Genomic DNA, 23,131 nt, shown 5'->3' on the forward strand with positions numbered 1-23,131 from the left:
TTATTTATTACTCAGTTATTGGATTGAATGGAAAGAAGAAAATGTTCTACAATAACATTTGCTTAGGAATGTTTATCTGCTTTCTTACCATTGAATGTTAAGAACACCCTGGCCTGAGGCTGTGAGGATCCTTTTACAGTGCTAGAGTAAATAAACATCCCAATCAACACGTGGACTGCTAGAAATGCCATATCTTCAGATGTGCAACTTAATATCCAAGAAATAAAACCTAAAAGGAGAAAAAAGAGCCCATTACTAATTTTACATTATATAAATTGTGTGGACCAAAATCAACAGTACAGAACAGTAGGTGTCAGAGAACTTTGCCAGATTGAAGCTATAATATATGACACTTCTGCTTTTTCTTTTCAAATCTGAAATGTTTTGTCTGGATATGTTCTGTGTTGGCACTAAAAGAATTGTAAGCATTTTACTTAGGACGAATAGATATAAAGTTTTAGGTGAGTAAAGACTGCAGGATTAGACCCAGTTTATTTCAATAAGGACAATTCCAATTGCTGGAAAAATAATTATGCTAAATGTCAAGGCAGAGCAAAGCAAGGACAGGGGATAATGTTTCATGAATAAAAGCTGGTTGATATATTTAGACCTCTCTCCTTACTGTACATCATGTTTAATCAATACAGTTTTTAAACTTCAGGTCTGCTTGTTTTATTTTTTTTACATAGTGTATTTTCTAGTATATAAGAAACAACAAAAAAGACAAAGTGAAATACCGGTCTCATTAAGTCAATGGCAAAACTACCATTGACTTCAATAGAGCCAGGATTTCACCCTCACTCTTTACACCTAACATTTGTCAACTGTTGCTTAGGATAATCCCATCAGGGAGTTTAGTCCCAGATTTGTGTTTTATAATAGGAATACTTCATACTATATGATATATAAATACTCTGTTCAATCCATTGCTTCACTCCCTTCACATAACCCTGGTAGGTGTATTTGCATATCTGATAGAACTCACCTTTCTGAGTAGCTTTTCAAGGAAGAATACTACAAACGTGCTGCTTTTCTAATTCCAAAGTGGCTCATATAGGGCCTGATCCAAAGTCTAGTGGAGCCAATGGGAGCCCATAAAACAAAACCTCCCACTAAGACTTAGCACTTGTACAACAGCTCCCATTCATGTATCTCAAACCACTTTCCAAAGCCTAATGAATACAGCCTGAGAAACAGGCAAGTATAACTAGCCCCATTTTACAGACACAGAAATGGAGGCTTCAGAGAGATTAAGAGAGGTTTCTATGGTCACACACAATTAGGCTCTGATTCCCCCTTGATTCAATTACACCCATTTTACATCAGTGTACCTCCTTTGATATCAATGGATTTACACCAGCATAAAACTGGTGCAATGGAGTGGAGAATTAGCTCCCAAGTTTATTCTCTGAATAGACTCCATATATACTGATTTCTAACCGCATTTTTAATATACCAACTTCTGGCTATCTTTTTAATAAGAACAATCCCTCTTCTGCATGCTATTCAGTGCTTTCTGAGGGTGCTATCATAAAGAGGTTACACTGATTCAATGGGAGGCAAGGGCACTCAGCATCTTGCAGGATGTGGCCCTTAGTGTCGAAGAATTACCACAGAGTAAGAACATTAGAAACTGAAAGTTTTTGTTTATCCTGAGAATTGATATTACCTGGACTATGCTAATGCAAACTACTCCACACTGCCCCTTAAATATACTCCAGCAGGATCACCTCTAAGGGTGAAGACAGTAGTTCTGTATCTGTGTCCATTCAGTCCTTGCCCTCTCTGGTGAGACTAACATCTGTCCTAAAAGAACTGGCTCTAACTTCCAACTAGTTTCATATAGGGCAGTAAACAGCTGTCAGATAATGACAGCTTTCAGATCAGTCCCAATTTGGATTGGATTCACACAGTTGACTCAGAGTTGAAAGGCTCAATGTCTCATTACCATGCCTCAGTCATCCATTATTCACTTACTGTAAATCTTTTTAAAAAGAGCTACAATCTGCCCCAGAATTTCATTTCATACTAAACTTGGGGGCTGGGGAAAGCAGAGAGAGAGAGAGAGTTTCTGCAACAGTCAGATCCCTTGCAGCTGATCTGGAGCTGACTAATGCATCAAGATCAGGTATTGTGGTGTTTCTCTGCTAACTGACAAAACCATTAATGCGGGCAATTTCCCAAATACAGATCTGAAGTACAAAAGGAAACAACGTATTTTGGAACAGACCCAGTTAATTTTTAAGGGTTCGTTAACTAATACAATTATACTTGTATAGCCTTTGCCAAAAATAATTTTAAAACAAGCTGCACCAATTCTAGTATTAACACTGCTTTGTGGGTTTTAAATTCGATACCCTGCCACTAGCCCATGGGATAGCCTTCTGCTTAACCTTCTTCAATCACAGAAATGCCATTAACCCTGATAAGATTGCTTTGTCGGGCCAAAACAAATGGCCAATCATACCAAACGTGATTTTAACAGATGCAATGGGATTAGTATTCTACAGTAGTAGTATGATGCCTTCTTTGAAATACAGATGGGAAGGAAAAGGGAGGAAACTAAAGGGTTATTTCTGTTCTGCTAAATCATATTGGGAGAAACTGTCAAAAATAAAAATCCTTCACCACTCTTTCCCTTCTCCTTCCACCTTCCTAGCCAAATCTAATTGCATCAGTTTTATGAGTGAAATACTGCTATACTTCACTGCTTGAATTGCAAATTTCCACTGTTACACAAACGTGACAGGCAATATAAGATCCAAACAATAAACTGCATGCTCCTTGCCCTGTTGTTAGGTCCGTATAATAAAGGCATATTGCTGCCATAAAGGTATTTCATGGCTTCGTTATTACAGCCTTCTTTGACATGCGAGTTAGAGAATGGAAATATGTTGAATTGTAGGAATTTTAGGGCCCCTTGCCAATTGAACACAAACTCATTTCAGTTCAGAATCCCAGTTTGGGCTAAAATCCCAGTTCTGTATTTATCTCTAGAAAGTCACGACAGTAAGTCAAATCAACGTATCCCGAGCACATGACCTTTACCGGCAAGCAACTGCTCTAAAACCTTACAAGTGCTCCCCTTTAGCACAGACACAAGAACTAGTTTCATTTCTCACTGCGTGTTCCTGTTTTCACAGTGTGAGTAACAAACTTGTTAAAGTGAAGAGGGAACGTTGCATTCACGTGGAGTTCTTTTTCTGGTTGTTTTTGTGTTTTTGTTTTTTTAAAGAAATGCTCCACTGCTTTAGAAAAGTACTGCATAACTTCACTGTAAAGCGCCGTGCAGGTGTCATATGCTCAAGGCTGAATTCCAGAATTACTCTCTGCACCTCAACTCATCCACTGCAAGAAAAATAAGGATTATGCCGTTGTGAAAAACATCATTGCCATGAACTGTGGCAAAAATTCAGCAATCCCATTTCACATCTGTGACAGTGCTGAAAGAGAACTTTCAATCGTGCTTACCTAGCTACTGAAGGAATCAGTAATGCAATGCCATCAAATTTCTATCAGTTTATGGACTCCACTCCTTTGACCAGAACACTTTCATTCCAAACCTGGCTCATTGTAGAAAACCTTTTCCTTCTGGTGGTTGCAAACGTCCTCCCAGTTTCTTTGTAAAATAATCCTTATTGCTATAAGGACCGGGAACTCTTCTCCTCGTTCTTTAATTAAGCACCTAAGAGTGAATGGAAAGTAGCTGAGCTATGACGGTGAAAGCTTTGGTTTCCAATTACAGTCACCACTCACTCTGGTCCTACTGCCCTCCAGCCAGCGCTTTACAGAGGCAGCGAACCCAAGGCTGGAATACATCATTAGCTGAGCAAGTAGGGGCAGATCTCATAAATATTGCAGAGGCCACACCCATAAGGAAGAGAGAGTGAGACACAGAAAGAAAAGGCAGAGGGAGAGCGAAAAAGACAGCAAGAGGGAAAGGAGCAGAAACACAGAGAGGTGAAGTCAGGGGAAGAAATCCCACCCTGGATTGTGCAACATAAAGATGCCAGCTCACAGAATCAGTTTGCTTCACAGGCTGTAGAAGAGTCAGTGTCGAGCTGGGTGGTTGAGAGGGTTTCCTACGGTACTTAGAAAGCAGGCGGACCCACTTGGGTCATAAACATGAAACTGCACAATGCTTTTGAGTGGAAGAAAATGATGAAATCCTTTTAAGGAAAAGGTTTCTTTCTCTGCAGGATTCCAGGGCTGATTCTCCGGGACACTCCTTATAAACGCATGCCAAAGAAATAGCCAAGTTTAGTTTCCACAGCATGCCAGTGATCCGAGAAGCCTGTGAATTAGAAAACAATGTCTGTTCTGTTTATGACGGCTATTGTTTCCTATTGCTATCTCCTTTGCACCCTGAAGCAAGTTCTGTATTGTCTCTGACCCTCTACAGACTTCCTCCTCCTCCCGTAACAATCCTTTAACTCCACCCTACCTGCCTCAAAGGAATTTATTCCGCACCGCAACCTTATATAGAAAGGTTATTGTGAGCGTTCAAATCCTGCACACCGAAGTGTTTCAAGCCAAGGAGAGGACTCCAAGTTAGAGTCACAAGACATGCTTTGATGTTCCTGTTAAGAATGCAATTCTGTCAAGAGCCAGACGTATAAAGGCTAGGGGACCGGGTCTCACCGCTGAGATGAACAGCACTTGCTGGAGAGGGATGACAACATATTAAAACCCAGCAGAGGTCGCTATACCGAGGGGAAGAGGACAAGGAAGAAAAACTGAACATTTGATTTAGGAGGAAAAAATTGGTGCAAAATCTGATTCTTGTAAGAGTGCCATTCTCTTTAAAACTTAAAAAAAGGGGGTGAGACTGGAGCTTATAAGAGGGGCAGATGATAGCCCAGGTTAGACCCCGCTAGATGATTATGAATATTAAAAATAAAGATTGTGTAGATAACTCCAAATATTTTGACCAGGGTAAAATTTTCAAAAGCACCTAAGTGATACACGTGCCTAAATCCTGTTCAGCGAAAGTCTCCCCTTCAATGGGACTTAGGTACTTTTGCAAATGTTACCTAAGGTCGTTTAAAAACACATATTAAGATAAAAGCTTATCAGATTCTCAGATGGGGATCTGGCACATAGTGTAGTCAAGCTCTGTGCAAGATTTCCCTGAACTCTTTTGGGAGTACCTTGTACAATCAGGCTGATCTGCAGACGCACACACTTCTGAGCTAAGATTGACATTCTTCCAAGTGAATTTGCTCTATGCCCAAATTTATGCAATGCAGATTCCAGAAGGGAGCATTGTAACAACAACACTTCAGGAGAGCACTTTAGCAATGCTGGTCTAAAACAGCAGGGGAGGGGGAATTCAGGAAATGCCACCTAGATTTTTGCCAACATTTTTTTAAAATGATGATAATTTTAATCAAACAAAAAACCCCACCAAACAAAAAAAAATTGACCAACCAGGAGCACCAATACACCAGCCTACCACATTATACGTTTGGAAAAAGGCAACTGAGGACAATTTTCAAATGTAAGTTGCTGTTAGCCTTCGCTGGAATCATTTGAATGTCTCAGTATTTTCACGTGTGGACACGAAGGAACCATGTGGCTACCTGTGTTCTTTTTTTCAAAAACGTTAGCACAGATAGAGATCTAAATGTCAGATGTAGAACGCAGGAAAATTACATGGATTTCTGACACTCCCTTGAGGACTTTGGGTTCATAAAGCAACAAATGAACTATAAGAAGAGATATAAACACAGAACTTTAATCAGGGAGGTGTAATCTTGTTATTCAAGGGGAACTAGGCTTACTTCAGAAATCAAAATGCAAATATAAGCATGAACAACCATGCTATATTTATTTACTTGCTTTATTCAGTGTGTGTGTGTGTGTGAGAGAGAGAGAGAGAGAGATGATTACCAGTTAATCATTAACTTCACACCATATTTTAAAACTCCACACATCTGGAATGAGTGAAATGGTTAAAGTTTTATTTTAACTGTATTGCAATAAATAGCATATGTTAGTGTCAAGCTCAGACAGTGGAATGGAAATTACTTTCCAAACTATGAGGTGGGGTTGGAGTATTTACTGAAATGAGTCAGGCCGCTGAGCGAAATGAAAGGTATGCAACACACTTGCTTTCCTGGCTGTGGATTTGAAAGCCAAACAAAAAGATACAAATGTCTGAACAGGGGCCCAATTCTGCAGATCCTTATTAATTATTTATATCATGCACACTGCATGGTAGCTGCTTTAAAACCCATTTGTGATCTCACATACACCATGTTTACCATGGTACAACACTGCGGACTTGAATGGAATTACTCCAGGTTCATTATTATCTATGTCAGAACAGAATCACATCTTGATCCTTGCCTCAGATTATTCAGTCCAAGGTCCTAATTCCTGCTGTGAGATCTGCATGGTCAAACCCTCATGACCACATTGAGCATGCTGAGAAACTGCTGACTTCACTGTGTCTCTGCTTAGGTGCAGAATCAAAGGGCATTTTAAGACATAACACACCAAATGACAGCAGCAAATAATAAGGGGATACGTAGAAGAGGTGGGCAAGGGTTAGAACATACAAGTTACATCCCTTTACCTTACTCTGTCTTGTCTATTTAAGTTGTAAGCTCTTTGGGGCAGGACTGCCACTTATTCTGTGTGTGTACAGTGCCTAGAACAATGGGGCCCCACACTTCGTTATCATTTAGAATGTATTATGTTTGCAAAATGGAATAAAGGTGGTGAAAGGGTTAAAGGAGACTGTCAGAATGGGTGAAGGGCCATTCTGTTTTAGGAGATGAGTGATTCAGAGTAGAAGCAGAAAGGTGGTGATGGAGAGAAGAAGGACAGAGTAGAGGTGAGAAGCAGGTGGCTGAACGCAAGTGGTGTAATTGGATTGGATCAGCAGGAAAGAAGCTATTAAGAAGATCAAGAGGTGCAGCAATCAATTTCCATTCTATTATAAACACTGACTCTCAAATCAGACTAGATCAAATGCCAGCTATGATAAAAGACACAATCATTAGCTGATAAAGACACAGTAGAATCACCATCAACCACTATCTGTTGCTCGCAGTAAAATGAAAAAACGATTGCATATCCAGCAAGTGGCCAGAATCCAAGTGACAAGAGTGAGTGATGTCAGCTTCCCTCTCTATTACTGCTCACACATCAGTGGAGCATCAGAGCTCCTCACTGAAATACGGGGTCATCAGGTGGACAGTTCAGAACTGATCTCCCTTCAGTTCTCTCCTTTCTTCCCCAGCCAGGAGAGATTTGCCGTGTGTGAAATATATCTATTTGTGGTTGTGATAAAACTGTCAAAGGCATTTTTTTCCTGAAGGCAGCAAGATCCAGTGTCATTCAACTTCTTATTCCTGAGACTGCAGGAGACTGTGAGGATGCAGTTGCTGCTGATGTATGTGGTGCCTCTGAATGTGATTTGGTTTGTGTTTTTTAACAGACCTAATAAGTTAACACTTCTTTTCTGGAGGTTAAATTAGGCAGTAGGTAGAAAATGGGTGTTTTAGGAAGGATTTGAATAATGAGAGCACACCAGGGATGGCTCCTAGCTAAAGGAGGAACAAAGAAAGTATTCAGAATACGGTGGCGGAGGAATACAAAAGATACAGTGTTTGTGTTACGGAGGTACTTTGAGCCCTCAACTAATATCTGAACCCCACTGTGCTAGGAGCGAGACAGTCAGTTCATGGAGGAGCTTATGCTCTACATAGACAAGACAGAAAGGGTGAGAAGGAAAATAGGGGCACAGAGAGTTGTAGTGACTTGGCTGAGGTCACATAACAGATCAGTGGCAGAATTGAAAATAGATCCCAAATCTTTCAAGAGCTAGCGTAGTGCCCTGTCCACTGGACCAAACCACAGAAGGCTGAGCCGCCCTAAAGGGAATATTATCCCTCTGTATGAAGGGGATTTTTTGGTGTAACTATTCCAACATTATTTTGCAACTTTCAATATTTATAGAACATTTTCAGCCACTTATTTTTAAAAGGACTTGTGAATTGTTTTCAATTCATTTTTGGTCTGAAATACACTCCTAAATACCTGAATATAGAATGCTTTCCTCCTACCTTAATATAACAAGCACTGTTCCCTCAGGCCTCAGCCCTACTCTCCGCCTTTCCCCACCTTCCTTCTCATTTTATCCTTCTCAGGTTTAACCAAACCTGGCCGCCTTTGGTTCCTTTCACTGTCTGTGTACCAGGTCTGAGCTCTAGTGAGGATACTTGTTAGAATATTGCCCAACCAGGAGTGGCGCAAGCTCCCTAAAAGTGGCAGGGGCTGCCAGTGCCCGAGCCACATGCAGCCCCATCCCCCTGAACTCCCTCCCTTGCGCCACCCATCCTCCCCAAGACCCAGCCCTCTGCTCACTCCTCTCCCTTCCCCCTGTCACTCACCCTTATGGCATAGCCCTCCCACTTTCAAAAGTGATGGGGTCATGGCCCCCTGGTCGCCCCTGGTCCGGCGGCCCTGTGCCCAGCACACACTAGGGTGGAGTTCTCATGCTGTTAAGTTTTCTATAAGGAATTTAAGCAGCAGGAAGAATATAATTGCCAAAATCTGCTCACAGTTATATTTGTGCAACTCCAGATTAACTTCATTAAGGGTGTGATGCAAAGCTTTCAGTCCCTATGGCATTTGAGTTATTCATTTTACATCAAAGAAACTGACGGAAGAATTTGCCTCAGTACTTGAAATCTGGAGGACATTCTTTGTTCCCAGCAGATTATCATAATGTGTCCTTTTACATTCCTTAAGAAGGATCTTGGATTGTTTGGTATGTATCAAGCTTTGTCTTTGGAATAAGAGCATTATTCAAATTGTATTTTATGGATGTTGCAGCTTCAGTATTGATCTCTTCATTGCTGCATTGTTCTGAACCCACTGTGTTCTTCCAAGGCACCAGACAAGACAAACTTCAAATGCTGTATGTATTGTACATTAATGTGATTGCTCTTTCTCTCTTATACATATTTATAAAATGTCTTTGAATGCTGATGTGTGAGAGGGATAGCTATTTCTTTTATTCTACCAGGCCCTCAATACAATAGATATTTTGAAAGATAGTTCAAAAACATTTTTGCAGGATAGCAAATTATTGAATTCTACTTGAGCAAAGTAGTCCCATGGGCTCCATTGGTACTTCTTGCAAGAATAAAGTGAGCAGGCTTTGATCCTGTACAATGCAAGCCTTTGGGGCTAGATTCAGTGTCCACTGAAGTTAATGGGAGTATCTCCATTTACTTCAATGTGCATTGTTTTAGGCCTTAGGACAACAGAAGGGGTATAGGCTAATATTTAAAATGAACTAGGAATGACAGTAGCCCATATACCAGAAGCTATATCCAGGCAAAACTTCCATTAGCCTCAAGGGTTGTTTTATTAACTGAATGAGGACTCAATAGGGTCCAAAGGGTCTGACATAAAACATTCATTTATCCATTGTTGTGTAGTAAAATGACATCTAGTGCCTAATCCTGCATTTCTTGCCTGCTCAAACTTAACATTAACTTCAGTAGATTTGGTGCATAAGGAATCTAGCATTGGAACCATGGTATCATTATGAATTAAGCTTCAGAGTTCTATAATACAATGAGAAATTTCTGCCACTTTAAATTAGTCCTTGGCTCCCTGTTCAAAGAACCACAATTGAGAGGGAGTCTACTTTTAATCCCCCCCACCCCGCACACACAATATAAGCACTTCATTAAATATTTGTCTTTTCCCCCCATCTCTCTCCCTCTATCCAGAACAGCTGTTAGCTCAACATTGATATGTATTTATTAGCAGCAGGTTGATTTATGCCAAAAAGAAAGACAAAAAATAATCTATATTTTGGATGGCAGCCAGAGTACAATATCCTTTCCTTGGTTATACATACCTTCAGTAAGAATCAGTTATTCAATGTCAATAGGAAGAAAAGCAAAAGACAAACACAGGACAGAAAAGAAATGTTTCTTAAGAGCTTTTTCCTGTCATATCAACATTTCTAAAAGACTAAAATTTGTTTGTGGAAAACAAAAACTATTGCAACATACTGTAGAGAAGTTCTAAAGAAATTAGATATAAATGTATTTTACATTAGGATTTCAGCACAGGGTTTTTTTGTCTATTTATTCTTCATAGCTTATTTACATTCTGAGTGTCTCCAGAATCAGTAATAGTAGTTTATTTTTTGGAATCATTAAAGTATTTATATAAACCTTCCCATTTGCTCCACAAAAACAAATCTTGTTCAATTGGCCCAGAATGCTGATCAAGAAGTTGTAGGAAGAGTTTCCCATCCCATTTATACAAGTAGTAGTTACAATGTTGGGTTTTCTTCACAAATTTCAAATAAATGAAAAAAACTAGGGATTTGCACATGTTATCAGTTATTACTGCTATGCAATGCACAGCATATTTGTTTTTCCCTGTAAAGTTTATTTAGTTTACTGGAATGTGAAATCAGAATTTGACTGACCTCAGACCAGCTGAATTTTGGGGATACCTTATGTTCTGGCATAAGAGGCATTGTTTATGCACTTTGAATAAGACATTCACCTTGCCCTATTCACATATATTGTAAAGGATGACAATGCCTAACACTCATTGGTCACTGGAGGGAAAATGTTGATGCTTTTGTAGCTTGAATCCCAGTCCTGACCTTTGCACCCATTAACATGTTGCGAGTCTGGCATGATTAAGTAGGACAGACGTAGATCCTTTACCTTTGAATTTGCTTCCTAGATATATTGAAAACATATGGGAAAACCAGGGAAGAGGCAAGGTACTCCTGCTGCAGCTTGTCTACACTGCAGGGGCTCAACTGTACTGGTGCAGCTGCACTGCTGTAGGGCTTAGTGAAGACGCTAACTATGCTGACCGGAGAGCTTCTCCTGTCAGACTAGGTACCCCACGTCCCCGAGAGGCGGTAGCTATGTTGACAGAAGAAGCCCTCCAATCAACATAGTACTGTCTACACTAGGGATTTTCCATAGCCCAGAGCCAAGTAGTTATACCGACATAAGTTGGTACTGTAGACCAAGCCTTAGAAATCGCTGTTGGAAAAGTCAAAATTCAAAACACCAAGTTTTGCCTATGACCCCTTTTCAGGAAGGGTGCTTAAGCAGACGCTGAACATTAAGCACTTGTTTCAGACCCACTGAAAGCCTGTGCTCAAGTACAGTCTTTAATCGGGGCCAATATTTGCTACTTAGATACAAATGTTCAGTTCACGCTAGAAAAAATGTAATGTACAATATAAGGGTATGTCTACACTACGAAATTAGGTCGAATTTATAGAAGTCAGTTTTTTAGAAATCGTTTTTATATATTCGAGTGTGTGTGTCTCCACAGAAAAGGCTCTAAGTGCATTAAGTGTATTAATTCAGTGGAGTGCTGCCACAGTACCGAGGCAAGTGTCGACTTCCAGAGTGTTGCACTGTGGGTAGCTATCCCACAGTTCCCGCAGTCTCCGCTGCCCATTGGAATTCTGGGTTGAGATCCCAATGCCGATGGGGCTAAAAAGATCCCCCCCTAAAACATGGGGCTAAAACAGACAATCATTTCGCGCCTTTTTTCTTGAGTTACCTGTGCAGACACCATACCACGACAAGCATGGAGCCCGCTCAGGTAACCGTCACCGTATGTCTCCTGGGTGCTGGCCGTCGTGGTACCGCATTGCTACACAGCAGCAGCAACCCATTGCCTTGTGGCAGCAGACGGTACAGTAGGAATGGTTGCCGTCATCGTCATGTCCGAGGTGCTCCTGGCCACATCGGCCAGGAGCGCCTGGGCAGACATGGGTGCAGGGACTACATTAGAAGTGACTTGACCAGGTCATTCTCTTTAGTCCTGCAGTCAGTCCTATCGAACCATCTTACGGTGAGCAGGCAGGTGATACAGATTGCTAGCAGTCCTATTGTACCATCTTCTGCCAGGCAGACAAGAGATGTGGATGGCTTGCAGTCCTTCTGCACCGTCTGCTGCCAGCCAAAGATGTAAAAGATAGATGGAGTGGATCAAAACAAGAAATAGACCAGATTTGTTTTGTACTCATTTGCTTCCCCCCCCCATCTAGGGGACTCATTCCTCTAGGTCACACTCACAGAGAAGGTGCGGTGAGGTAAATGTAGCCATATATCAATCAGAGGCCAGACCAACCTGCTTGTTCCAATAAGAACAATTACTTAGATGCACCATTTCTTACTGGAACCCTCTGTGAAGTCCTGCCTGAAATACTCCTTGATGTAAAGCCACCCCCTTTGTTGATTTTAATTCCCTGTAAGCCAACCCTGTAAGCCATGTCATCAGTCACCCCTCCCTCCATCAGAGCAATGGCAGACAATCATTCCGTGCCTTTTTTCTGTGCGGACGCCATACCAAGGCAAGCATGATGGCTGCTCAGCTCACTTTGGCAATTAGGAGCACATTAAACACCACACGTATTATCCAGCAGTATATGCAGCACCAGAACCTGGCAGAGCGATACCGGGCGAGGAGGCGACGTCAGCGCGGTCACGTGAGTGATCAGGACATGGACACAGAGTTCTCTGAAAGCATGGGCCCTGCCAATGCATGCATCATGGTGCTAATGGGGCAGGTTCATGCTGTGGAACGCCGATTCTGGGCTCTGGAAACAAGCACAGACTGGTGGGAACACATAGTGTTGCAGGTCTGGGACGATTCCCAGTGGCTGCAAAACTTTCGCATGCGTAAGGGCACTTTCATGGAACTTTGTGACTTGCTTTCCCCTGCCCTGAAGCACATGAATACCAAGATCAGAGCAGCCCTCACAGTTGAGAAGCGAGTGGTGATAGCCCTGTGGAAGCTTGCAATGCCAGACAGCTACCGGTAAGTAGGGAATCAATTTGGAGTGGGCAAATCTACTGTGGGGGCTGCTGTGATGCAAGTAGCCCACGCAATCAAAGGTCTGCTGATATCAAGGGTAGTGACCCTGGGAAATGTGCAGGTCATAGTGGATGGCTTTGCTGCAATGGGATTCCCTAACTGTGGTGGGGCCATAGACGGAACCCATATCCCTATCTTGGCACTGGAGCACCAAGCCAGCAAGTGCATAAACCGCAAGGGGTACTTTTCAATAGTGCTGCAAGCTCTGGTGGATCACAAGAGACGTTTCGCCAACATTAAGGTGGGATGGCCGGGAAAGGTACATGACACTCGCATCTTCAGGAACTCTGGTCTGTTTCAAAAGCTGCAGGAAGGGACTTTCTTCCCAGACCAGAAAATAACTGTTGGGGATGTTGAAATGCCTATAGTTATCCTTGGGGACCCAGCCTACCCCTTAATGCCATGGCTCATGAAGCCGTACACAGGCAGCCTGGATAGTAGTCAGGAGCTGTACAACTACAGGCTGAGCAAGTGCAGAATGATGGTAAAATGTGCATTTGGACGTTTAAAGGCGCGCTGGCGCAGTTTACTGACTCGCTTAGACCTCAGCAAAACCAATATTCCCACTGTTATTACTGCTTGCTCTGCTCTCCACAATATCTGTGAGAGTAAGGGGGAGACGTTTATGGTGGGGTGGGAGGTTGAGGCAAATCGCCTGGCTGCTGGTTACGCGCAGCCAGACACCAGGGCGGTTAGAAGAGCACAGGAGGGCGCGGTACGCATCAGAGAAGCTTTGAAAACCAGTTTCATGACTGGACAGGTTACGGTGTGAAAGTTCTGTTTGTTTCTCTTTGATGAAACCCCCCGCCCCTTGGTTCACTCTACTTCCCTGTAAGCTAACCACCCTCCCCTCCTCCCTTCGATCACCGCTTCCAGAGGCAATAAAGTCATTGTTGCTTCACATTCATGCATTCTTTATTCATTCATCACACAAATAGGGGGATGACTACCAAGGTAGCCCAGGAGGGGTGGTGGAGGAGGGAAGGAAAATGCCACACAGCACTTTAAAAGTTTACAACTTTAAAATTTATTGAATGCCAGCCTTCTGTTTTTTGGACAATCCTCTGTGGTGGAGTGCCTTGTTGGCCGAAGGCCCCCGCACTGCGTTCTTGGGCATCTGGGTGAGGAGGCTATGGAACTTGGGGAGGAGGGCGGTTGGTTACACAGGGGCTGTAGCGGCAGTCTGTGCTCCAGCTGCCTTTGCTGCAGTTCAACCATATACTGGAGCATATTGGTTTGATCCTCCAGCAGCCTCAGCATTGAATCCTGCCTCATCTCATCACGCTGCCTCCACATTTGACCTTCAGCCCTGTCTTCAGCCCGCCACTTACTCTCTTCAGCCCGCCACTTACTCTCTCTTCAGCCCGCCACCTCTCCTCCCGGTCATTTTGTGCTTTCCTACACTCTGACATTATTTGCCTCCACGCATTCGTCTGTGCTCTGTCAGTGTGGGAGGACTGCATGAGCTCAGAGAACATTTCATCACGAGTGCGTTTTTTTTCTTTCTAATCTTCACTAGCCTCTGGGAAGGAGAAGATCCTGTGATCATTAAAACACATGCAGCTGGTGGAGAAAAAAAAGGGACAGCGGTATTTAAAAAGACACATTTTATAAAACAATGGCTACGCTCTTTCAGGGTAAACCTTGCTGTTAACATTACATACATAGCACATGTGCTTTCGTTACAAGGTCGCATTTTGCCTCCCCCCACCGCGTGGCTACCCCCTCAACCCTCCCCCCTCCCCATGGCTAACAGCAGGGAACATTTCTGTTTAGCCACAGGCAAACAGCCCAGCAGGAACGGGCACCTCTGAGTGTCCCCTGAAGAAAAACACCCTATTTCAACCAGGTGACCATGAATGATATCTCACTCTCCTGAGGATAACACAGAGAGATAAAGAACAGATGTTGTTTGAACGCCAGCAAACATACACTTCAATGCTTTGTTGTACAATGATTCCCGAGTACGTGTTACTGGCCTGGAGTGGTAAAGTGTCCTACCATGGAGGACGCAATAAGCCTGCCCTCCCCAGAAACCTTTTGCAAAGGCTTTGGGAGTACATCCAGGAAAGCCGCGAATGCCAGGGCAAATTAGTCCTTTCACATGCTTGCTTTTAAACCATGTATAGTATTTTAGAAGGTGCACACCCTGGAGGTCCCTTCTCCGCCTGCCAGGTCCAGGAGGCAGCCTTGGGTGGGTTCGGGGGGGTACTGGCTCCAGGTCCAGGGTGAGAAACAGTTCCTGGCTGTCGGGAAAACTGGTTTCTCCGCTTGCTTGCTGTGAGCTATCTACAACCTCCTCATCATCATCATCATCTTCGTCTCCAAAACCTGCTTCCGTGTTGCCTCCATCTCCATTGAAGAAGTCAAACAACACGGCTGGGGTAGTGGTGGCTGAACCCGCTAAAATGACATGCAGCTCATCATAGAAGTGGCATGTTTGGGGCTCTGACCCGGAGCGGCTGTTCGCCTCTCTGGTTTTCTGGTAGGCTTGCCTCAGCTCCTTAAGTTTCACACGGCACTGCTTTGGGTCCCTGTTATGGCCTCTGTCCTTCATGCCCTGGGAGATTTTGACAAAGGTTTTGGCATTTCGAAATCTGTAACGGAGTTCTGATAGCACGGATTCCTCTCCCCATACAGCGATCAGATCCCATACCTCCCGTTCAGTCCATGCTGGAGCTCTTTTGCAATTCTGGGACTCCATCATGGTCACCTCTGCTGATGAGCTCTGCATGGTCACCTCTGCTGATGAGCTCTGCATGGTCACCGGCAGCTTGCCACGCTGGCCAAACAGGAAATGAGATTCAAAAGTTCATGGTTCTTTTCCTGTGTACCTGGCCAGTGCATCTGAGTTGAGAGCGCTCTCCAGAGTGGTCACAATGGAGCAATCTGGGATAGCTCCCGGAGGCCAATACCGTCGAATTGTGTCCACAGTACCCCAAATTCGACCCGGCAAGGCCGATTTAAGCACTAATCCACTTGTCGTAGTGGAGTAAGGAAATTGATTTTAAGAGCCCTTTAAGTCGAAAAAAGGGCTTCATCGTGTGGACGGGTGCAGGTTTACATTGATTTAACGCTGCTAAATTCGACCTAAAGTCCTCGTGTAGACCAGGGCTAAGGTTTCAGACCAGGAGTAAAAGTTGTTGCTTTACCTTTACTAACTTCCTAAAACATCCATTTAGCAGACAAAGGTAATGAAAGAAAAAATAAGTTTATAATCTCCCTCACACACATTTCTCCAAATAGAGTTCACAATATAATTCCAGGGGCCATAAAGTTCACAATTTGATCAGAACTGTCCAAGTATTTCAATTTCAAATTAAATCAACTATGTTGTCTATTTAAAAAAACACCTAGTGTACAACTGCAGTAAATTATCAATATGGAGGTGTAAGGCACATACATATTTTCATAACAGTAGCCAGTTATGCTCTGATGATGTTCTAGAAGGCACTGAGTGATCTTTATACCGGGTGGAACTCCAATGCAGCCAGTACATTAAACCAGGGAGAAATTTGGCTCATTGTGTCAGCTGTTATGGGCTTAACCCAAAACCCATTGAAGACAATGAAAATACTCCTGTTAAATTCAGTGGGCCAAAGCCCTGAATCGGGCCCTGTAGACTCAAAGGTTAAAGCTTCCTCCTTTTAAAACAAGAAAACTCACTACAGAGATTAACATGCTGTGTACGAACATCCTTGAAAGAACCGTTGCAGTTTTGGCATCAATCATGCACTCTACTGTGCTCAGGCACAAAGGTGAATCATGTACTCAGTTGCAGGATTGGGGCTACAGACCATAAATTGCCTGAAGCAGTGATTATTCTTACTGTAGCCTTCTACAGTACCGGTGCTGAACAACAAATAGAGATGACTTAGCAATAATAATGAGTTAATATTAGGAAGGGTCATCTTGCTTAAAAAAAAAAATCTGTTTTCAGGTAATGCTAAATCCAATTCAAACCAACAAGAAACAAATCTCAATTAAGGCACAAATACTTGCCTGAGCAAAGCAAAATGTGTTGTCAAGTATTGCAAATAACATCAAACATACTGTGTGCTCTACAACATCCTGGCACAGTGGGGTAAATTAAGGGCGTATTTAAATCTGGTGGCTTAAACACTGTTCTTAGATGTTTCTGACACCATATCTAGCTTTGTATTTCATTGTTCTATTTTCTGAAATTCTCTCTTTTACCATGCAATTTCCGCCTGTCATTCACTTTCACAAAGAAGTGTGTGGCTGAACAATCTGACTTTTGACAAGCAGAATACAAGTTGCTCTAAGAGATGTTTGGATTTTGACCAGCCTGTCAGGTCCATTTCCCAAAGGACAATTCACCCTGTGAAATCCGGACGGGTATATAACTGGGAAACACAAAAGTCCATCATTCATTTACGATGTGCAGGATGGAATTTGGTTACTTTGGCCTAAAACAGATCTAGTTTTAAGGAGGGTTCCACTATCAGAATTATCTAGAAACATATTTTGTCTGAAAAACATTTAGTATCCTCAACAGGATATTTAAATTTCAGTGTATTTCACTTCTTTGTTTTATGCTTATTTTATTGAGAGTTGAAGGGCCCGATCTTCAGCTGATGAAAAAAAGAGCACACTTCTATTTACATCAATGGAGCTACACTGATTTAAACCAGCTGATGATCTGGCTTGAAGGATACTATTAGCTCATCAAGTACATACCTATGCAAGAACTGGGTACAGACCCCAAGAGTGGACATATCAATTGATACCATCACTGTCTATGAAAAATGAAAAATATTTTTCTTATCTATGAAATCCTGCATCATGACTTCATAGCTTTTTCATAGTCATTCTTGTGTTGGATGAATGCCAGGATTTCTGTGCACTATATCAGGTAACAAGATCTGAAATGACAAGCTGCATTATGGTCCCAGGACCAACGTGCAAACAGTCATCAGCAACAGATTTGGTGTGTTTATTTATGCCGGATTAGGATCAGAGGACTCAGTCCTTGTGGTGATAAATTAAATAGGTTGAGCTCTTTGAGTCTAACAAAGATAAAGTGAAGGGGTGAGTTCTCGCAAGCAGTCCCGGGCCAAGTTCCAGAATGTCATAGACTTATTTTGTCTATAATGTTATGCAAATCTATTTGGGCTCTGTCAGTGTCTCAGAGAGGCAGCATACAGTATTTGTAAGAGGCATATCTTCAGAGCAAGAAGAGACCTGACTCTGGAAAACCTGGTTACAACAGAATCTATGTGTTTACTGCAAAAAAAGAGTCTCCACTATTATTCATCCAAATAACATCATGGAATAACCAAGGTTTTTCACATCCTCTTTTGACTGCTTCCTACAAACATTCAGAAGAACAATTCTTGCTGGCAAGAATGCTCGTTTAAAGCAAAAGTCTCATGGACATTTGTGACACTATGTGTTTCTGACAGAAGTGATTGCTCAATCATCCTGAAGCAGCCCCAGTTACTTACTGGGCCTCTTCTCCTCTTTACAAGAGTTACAGTCAGCCAATCAAAGAGCAGAAACAATACCATTTGACTTAGATAACCAATCATAAAGCACAAATAGTGAATTATGAATGGTGAATACTAAAAGCCATAGTCTCAGTAAATGATTGGCGAGCAATCTATAGGCTAAAATGTATTTACTTAAAAAAATTAATAGCTCTGAATAATGAGAACATTCATAAAAATCAATGTCTATTCACCAACAATCCATGGACAGATAATAGGGCTCAATTTATTGAATACATTTTTCATTCTGAATAGCTTGCCTGCTTCAATTTCCAGCTTGCGAAGGATGTTGATTTCCCTGGTGTGGTATCAAAATACACATTAGTTCTTGCACCATTTGATGTTTAGTTATGCTAATTTGCTTCTTTGACTTACAAAAATGATGCTGACAACAAATCTACTAAAGATATCACTTTGTGTAGTGATGCCTGTGCAAAGTGGATGCAAAACATGGCCAAATCAGAATGGTAAGATTTTAACACTCCCTTTGCACAGGTGTAATAAGTACACATGATGCATGGCTGTAAAGAGCAAGGCCCATTTTGTCAGTGTTTCTAATTAAAATATCATTCACACTGGTTCTTCAGTTTCCTTGTCTCAGGAAAATAAACTTCCAGTATACAGTTCCATCAATGCATCTTTTGTGGCAGTAATGATTTTTGGTTACACGGGCACTGAGAATATGATGCAGATCAATATCCTTCTACATGGGCTGTCATTGCTATGCTATACACCCAGCCCATAGAGATACCCCTCCATGTTTGTTCTACCCAGAAGGATTTTTTTCATGGGATGATACTAGGAAACCTCCAAGGTGAGTTTTCCTCCCCATCTCAGTCAACTCCTGTGAGACGGGAGGGTGATCTGGCTTAACATCAGTACCAGATAGACTGCAAACCCATGCTAGCAGTCCCTTGCTATAGAGGAATTCAGAACCGTAAATCTAAGCTAGCCCACATTTAGTTATTACCACAGCCTCTGAAGAGGTCAGAGAAATAAAAGATACTTTTTATAGCATTATAGATTTTTAAATGCAACCAGATAAACATAAAAAGAAAAGGAGTACTTGTGGCACCTTAGAGACTAACCAATTTATTTGAGCATGAGCTTTCGTGAGCTACAGCTCACTTCATCGGACGCATACCGTGGAAACTGCAGCAGACTTTATATACACACAGAGAATATGAAACAATACCTCCTCCCACCCCACTGTCCTGCTGGTAATAGCTTATCTAAAGTGATCATCAGGTGGGCCATTTCCAGCACAAATCCAGGTTTTCTCACCCTCCACCCCCCCACACAAATTCACTCTCCTGCTGGTGATAGCCCATCCAAAGTGACAACTCTTTACACAATGTGCATGACAATCAAGTTGGGCTATTTCCTGCACAAATCCAGGTTTTCTCACATCCCCCCCACCCCCATACACACACATAAACAGATAAACATAATGACTAATGAAACACCCTGCCCTTTTAACCATTAGTGTCAAAATAAATTCAAAGCCTTTATTATTGAATCCTCGCAGACAATCCCATCTACTAAAATGGAACCTTTTTTAATAATATTGCTGCATAAATCACCTCTATTTAAAATCCAAAATTTATTTTCTCAATCTCTCCCTCAGTATGAGGCAACCTGGTCTTCTGGGCTAGCAGAACATGGTGTGCTCGCTGTGGAACACCCTGCTCAGCAATGTATAATTTACAGAATTTGCTTATCTGTCTAATCTAAGTATTTAGCTATTTCTAGACCCTTGCTCACTCTAGTACTTAAATTTAAGTGCACATGCTATTATTGTGCAATTTTAATTTAGGATTGTGATGCATGGGGGGGAAATGTGCGCCAGACTATTCTATCACTGCCTGTTGAGAAATCTCACTGCTACTGCTTAAAGGAAGTGAGCTAAAGAATGTGGGCCAGATCCTTTGCTGGTGGAATTAGGCACAGCTTCCCCAGCTTCAGTGGACCTATGTGCATTAGATACACTAGGTCAGATCCTCAGCGGGTGCTAATGTTCAGAGTAATATATTCAGATCTCAACATTATAAAATGCTCAGGTTTCAGTAACTTTTGTTAAAACAAGTCAGCTGGGCCACAGGCATGGCACTGGCGGCATCATGCTGCTCTGCTGTTGCACAAGAGACATGGGTTTGGAGGTGAATTTGGCATTCTCGAGGCTTTGCAAAAAACAAACATGCATCTATCCAGATTCTATGAAGAGTGCTACAATGATGATTGGCAGAGGTGGTAATACTGGTAGCCCTTAAAAATGGGCCAGTTTTACCAAAAGCAGGTGTCTTCAGTATCTACTATGTTCCCTTGAATTTCTCTGTACTTACCATAGGAAATACTTCATATACTTCAAACACTGAGGTTATCTGCAGATGCCTATATAAGGCTACATTATTAGATCTTAATTATACTATGTAACACATAACAGTCTCATTTAAAACAAAACAAGGGAACTACTCATGTAACTAAGTGCTCATCAGCACAGAAAGGGTTACAGAATTAAGACCATAGTTATTGTCAAGGTTCCTTCCCCACTCTGAACTCTAGGGTACAGATGTGGGGACCTGCATGAAAGACTCCCTAAGCTTTATTCTTACCAGCTTAGGTTAAAAACTTTCCCAAGGTACAAACTTTGCCTTGTCCTTGAACCATATGCTGCCACCACCAAGCGTTTTAAACAAAGAACAGGGAAAGAGCCCACTTGGAGATGTCTTCCCCCAAAATATCCCCCTAAGCCCTACACCCCCTTTCCTGGGGAAGGCTTGATAAGAATCCTCACCAATTTGTACAGGTGAACACAGACCCAACCCTTGGATCCTAACCCTTGGATCTTAAGAACAATGAAAAATCAATCACATTCTTAAAAGAAGAATTTTAATTAAAGAAAAGGTAAAAGAATCACCTCTGTAAAATCAGGATGGTAAATACCTTACAGGGTAATCAGATTCAAAATATAGAGAATCCCTCTAGGCAAAACCTTAAGTTACAAAAAGACACAAAAACAGGAATATACATTCCATCCAGCACAGCTTATTTTACCACCCATTAAACAAAAGGAAATCTAATGCATTTCTAGCTAGATTACTTATAGATTACTTACTAACTTTGCAGGAGTTGTAAGGCTGTATTCCTGATTTGTTCCCGGCAAAAGCATCACACAGACAGACAAACCCTTTGTTCTCCCCCTTCCAGATTTGAAAGTATCTTGTCCCGTCATTGGTCATTTTGGGTCAGGTGCCAGCGAGGTAACCTTAGCTTCTTAACCCTTTACAGGTGAAAGGGTTTTGCCTCTGGACAGGAGGATTTTATAGCACTGTAAACAGAAAGGTGGTTACCCTTCCCTTTATATTTATGACATGCCTCTCAAATTACGGATAGGGTGAAACACTGGCTGTGATTTCTTCCTGGAGCTTTAGGAGAAAACAGAGTTAATAAGACACATGCACCTCTAAATATACTACTAACTGTATAAAGACTAACAATATTTTCCACATCTCAAGGACGATTTTAACCAGTTGATTCTGGGAAACTTTCATGGGAGAGTGCATCAGCCACTTTGTTAGAAGCTCCTGAGATGTGTTGTATGTCGAAATCAAAATCTTGGAGAGCTAAACTCGACCGAATACGCTTTTTGTTATTTCCCTTGGCGGGGTATGAAGCCACTGTAGCGCAGCATGGTTGGTGTACAGGTGGAAACACTGTCCCCAAACATTTGGGTGTAGTTTTTCCAGAGCGTAGACAATGGCATAACATTCCTTTTCACTGATTGACCAGTGGCTTTCCCTCTCAGACAGCTTCTTGCTGAGAAACACGACAGGATGAAACTCTTGATTCTGTCCTTCCTGCATTAAGACTGCTCCCACACCATGCATCTGTGGTTACTAGGAATGGTTTGTCAAAGTCTGGGGCCCTTAGCACAGGGTCAGACATGAGTGTCGCTTTAAGCTGGTTAAAGACCTTCTGACACTCTTCAGTCCACTGAACTGCATTTGGCTGTTTCTTTTTGGTTAGGTCTGTCAGGGGGCGGTGATTTGGCTGTATTGCAGTACAAATCGCCTGTAATATCCAGCCAAGCCTAAGAAGGATTGGAACTGTTTTTCTGACTTTGGGACAGGCCACTTTGGATAGCATCCACTTTGGCCTGTAGGGGGGTGATAGTTCCTTGACCCACCTGGTGTCCAAGGTAAGTCACTCTGTTGAGGCCTATTTGACACTTCTTAGCCTTAACAGTTAGTCCTACCTCCCTTATGCACTCAAAGACTTTTTGTAGATGTTCCAGGTGGTCTGCCCAGGAATCCGAAAATATGGCCACATTGTCAAGGTAGGTGACTGCATATTCTCCCAATCCCACTAGGAGACCATCTACACGTTTTTGGAAAGTGGCGGGTGCATTCTGCAGCCCGAAAGGGAGCACATTAAATTCATACAACCCGACATGTGTGATGAAGGCTGACCTTTCCTTAGCAGATTCATCTAGCGGTACCTACCAGTACCCCTTGGTTAAGTCAAAGGTAGAGATGAACTGGGCCCATCCCAATTTCTCTAATAGTTCATCTGTGCGTGGCATTGGATAGTTGTCTGGGTGAGTCACAGCATTTAGCTTACGGTAGTCCATGCAAAAATGTATCTCCCAATCTGGTTTGGGAACTAGAACCACTGGAGATGCCCAGGCACTGCCAGAGGGACGGATTACAGCCATCTGTAGCATA

General features: G+C 42.3%; 1 protein-coding gene across 2 annotated transcripts in view; it reads right to left on the reverse strand.

Annotated features, from left to right (window-relative positions):
* SEMA3C (semaphorin 3C) overlaps positions 1-4,670 on the reverse strand; it is a 162,592-nt gene extending 157,922 nt beyond the window's left edge. The window contains exons 1-3 of one of the 2 annotated variants that reach the window (XM_084629060.1): positions 4,445-4,670; positions 3,472-3,685; positions 89-229 (exon numbers count right to left, since the gene is read on the reverse strand). In XM_084629060.1, the coding sequence (XP_084485186.1) occupies positions 89-191 (103 nt within the window). In that variant the 5' untranslated portion in view covers positions 192-229; positions 3,472-3,685; positions 4,445-4,670. Of the gene's footprint in view, positions 1-88; positions 230-3,471; positions 4,140-4,444 lie in introns of those variants that run through there. The other variant, XM_084629059.1, reaches the window with a different exon arrangement.
* Positions 4,671-23,131: the final 18,461 nt, after the last annotated feature.

This window comes from Lepidochelys olivacea (genome assembly GCF_965140295.1).
Source record: "Lepidochelys olivacea isolate rLepOli2 genome assembly, chromosome: 1".
NCBI classification, from domain to species: Eukaryota; Metazoa; Chordata; order Testudines; family Cheloniidae; genus Lepidochelys; species Lepidochelys olivacea.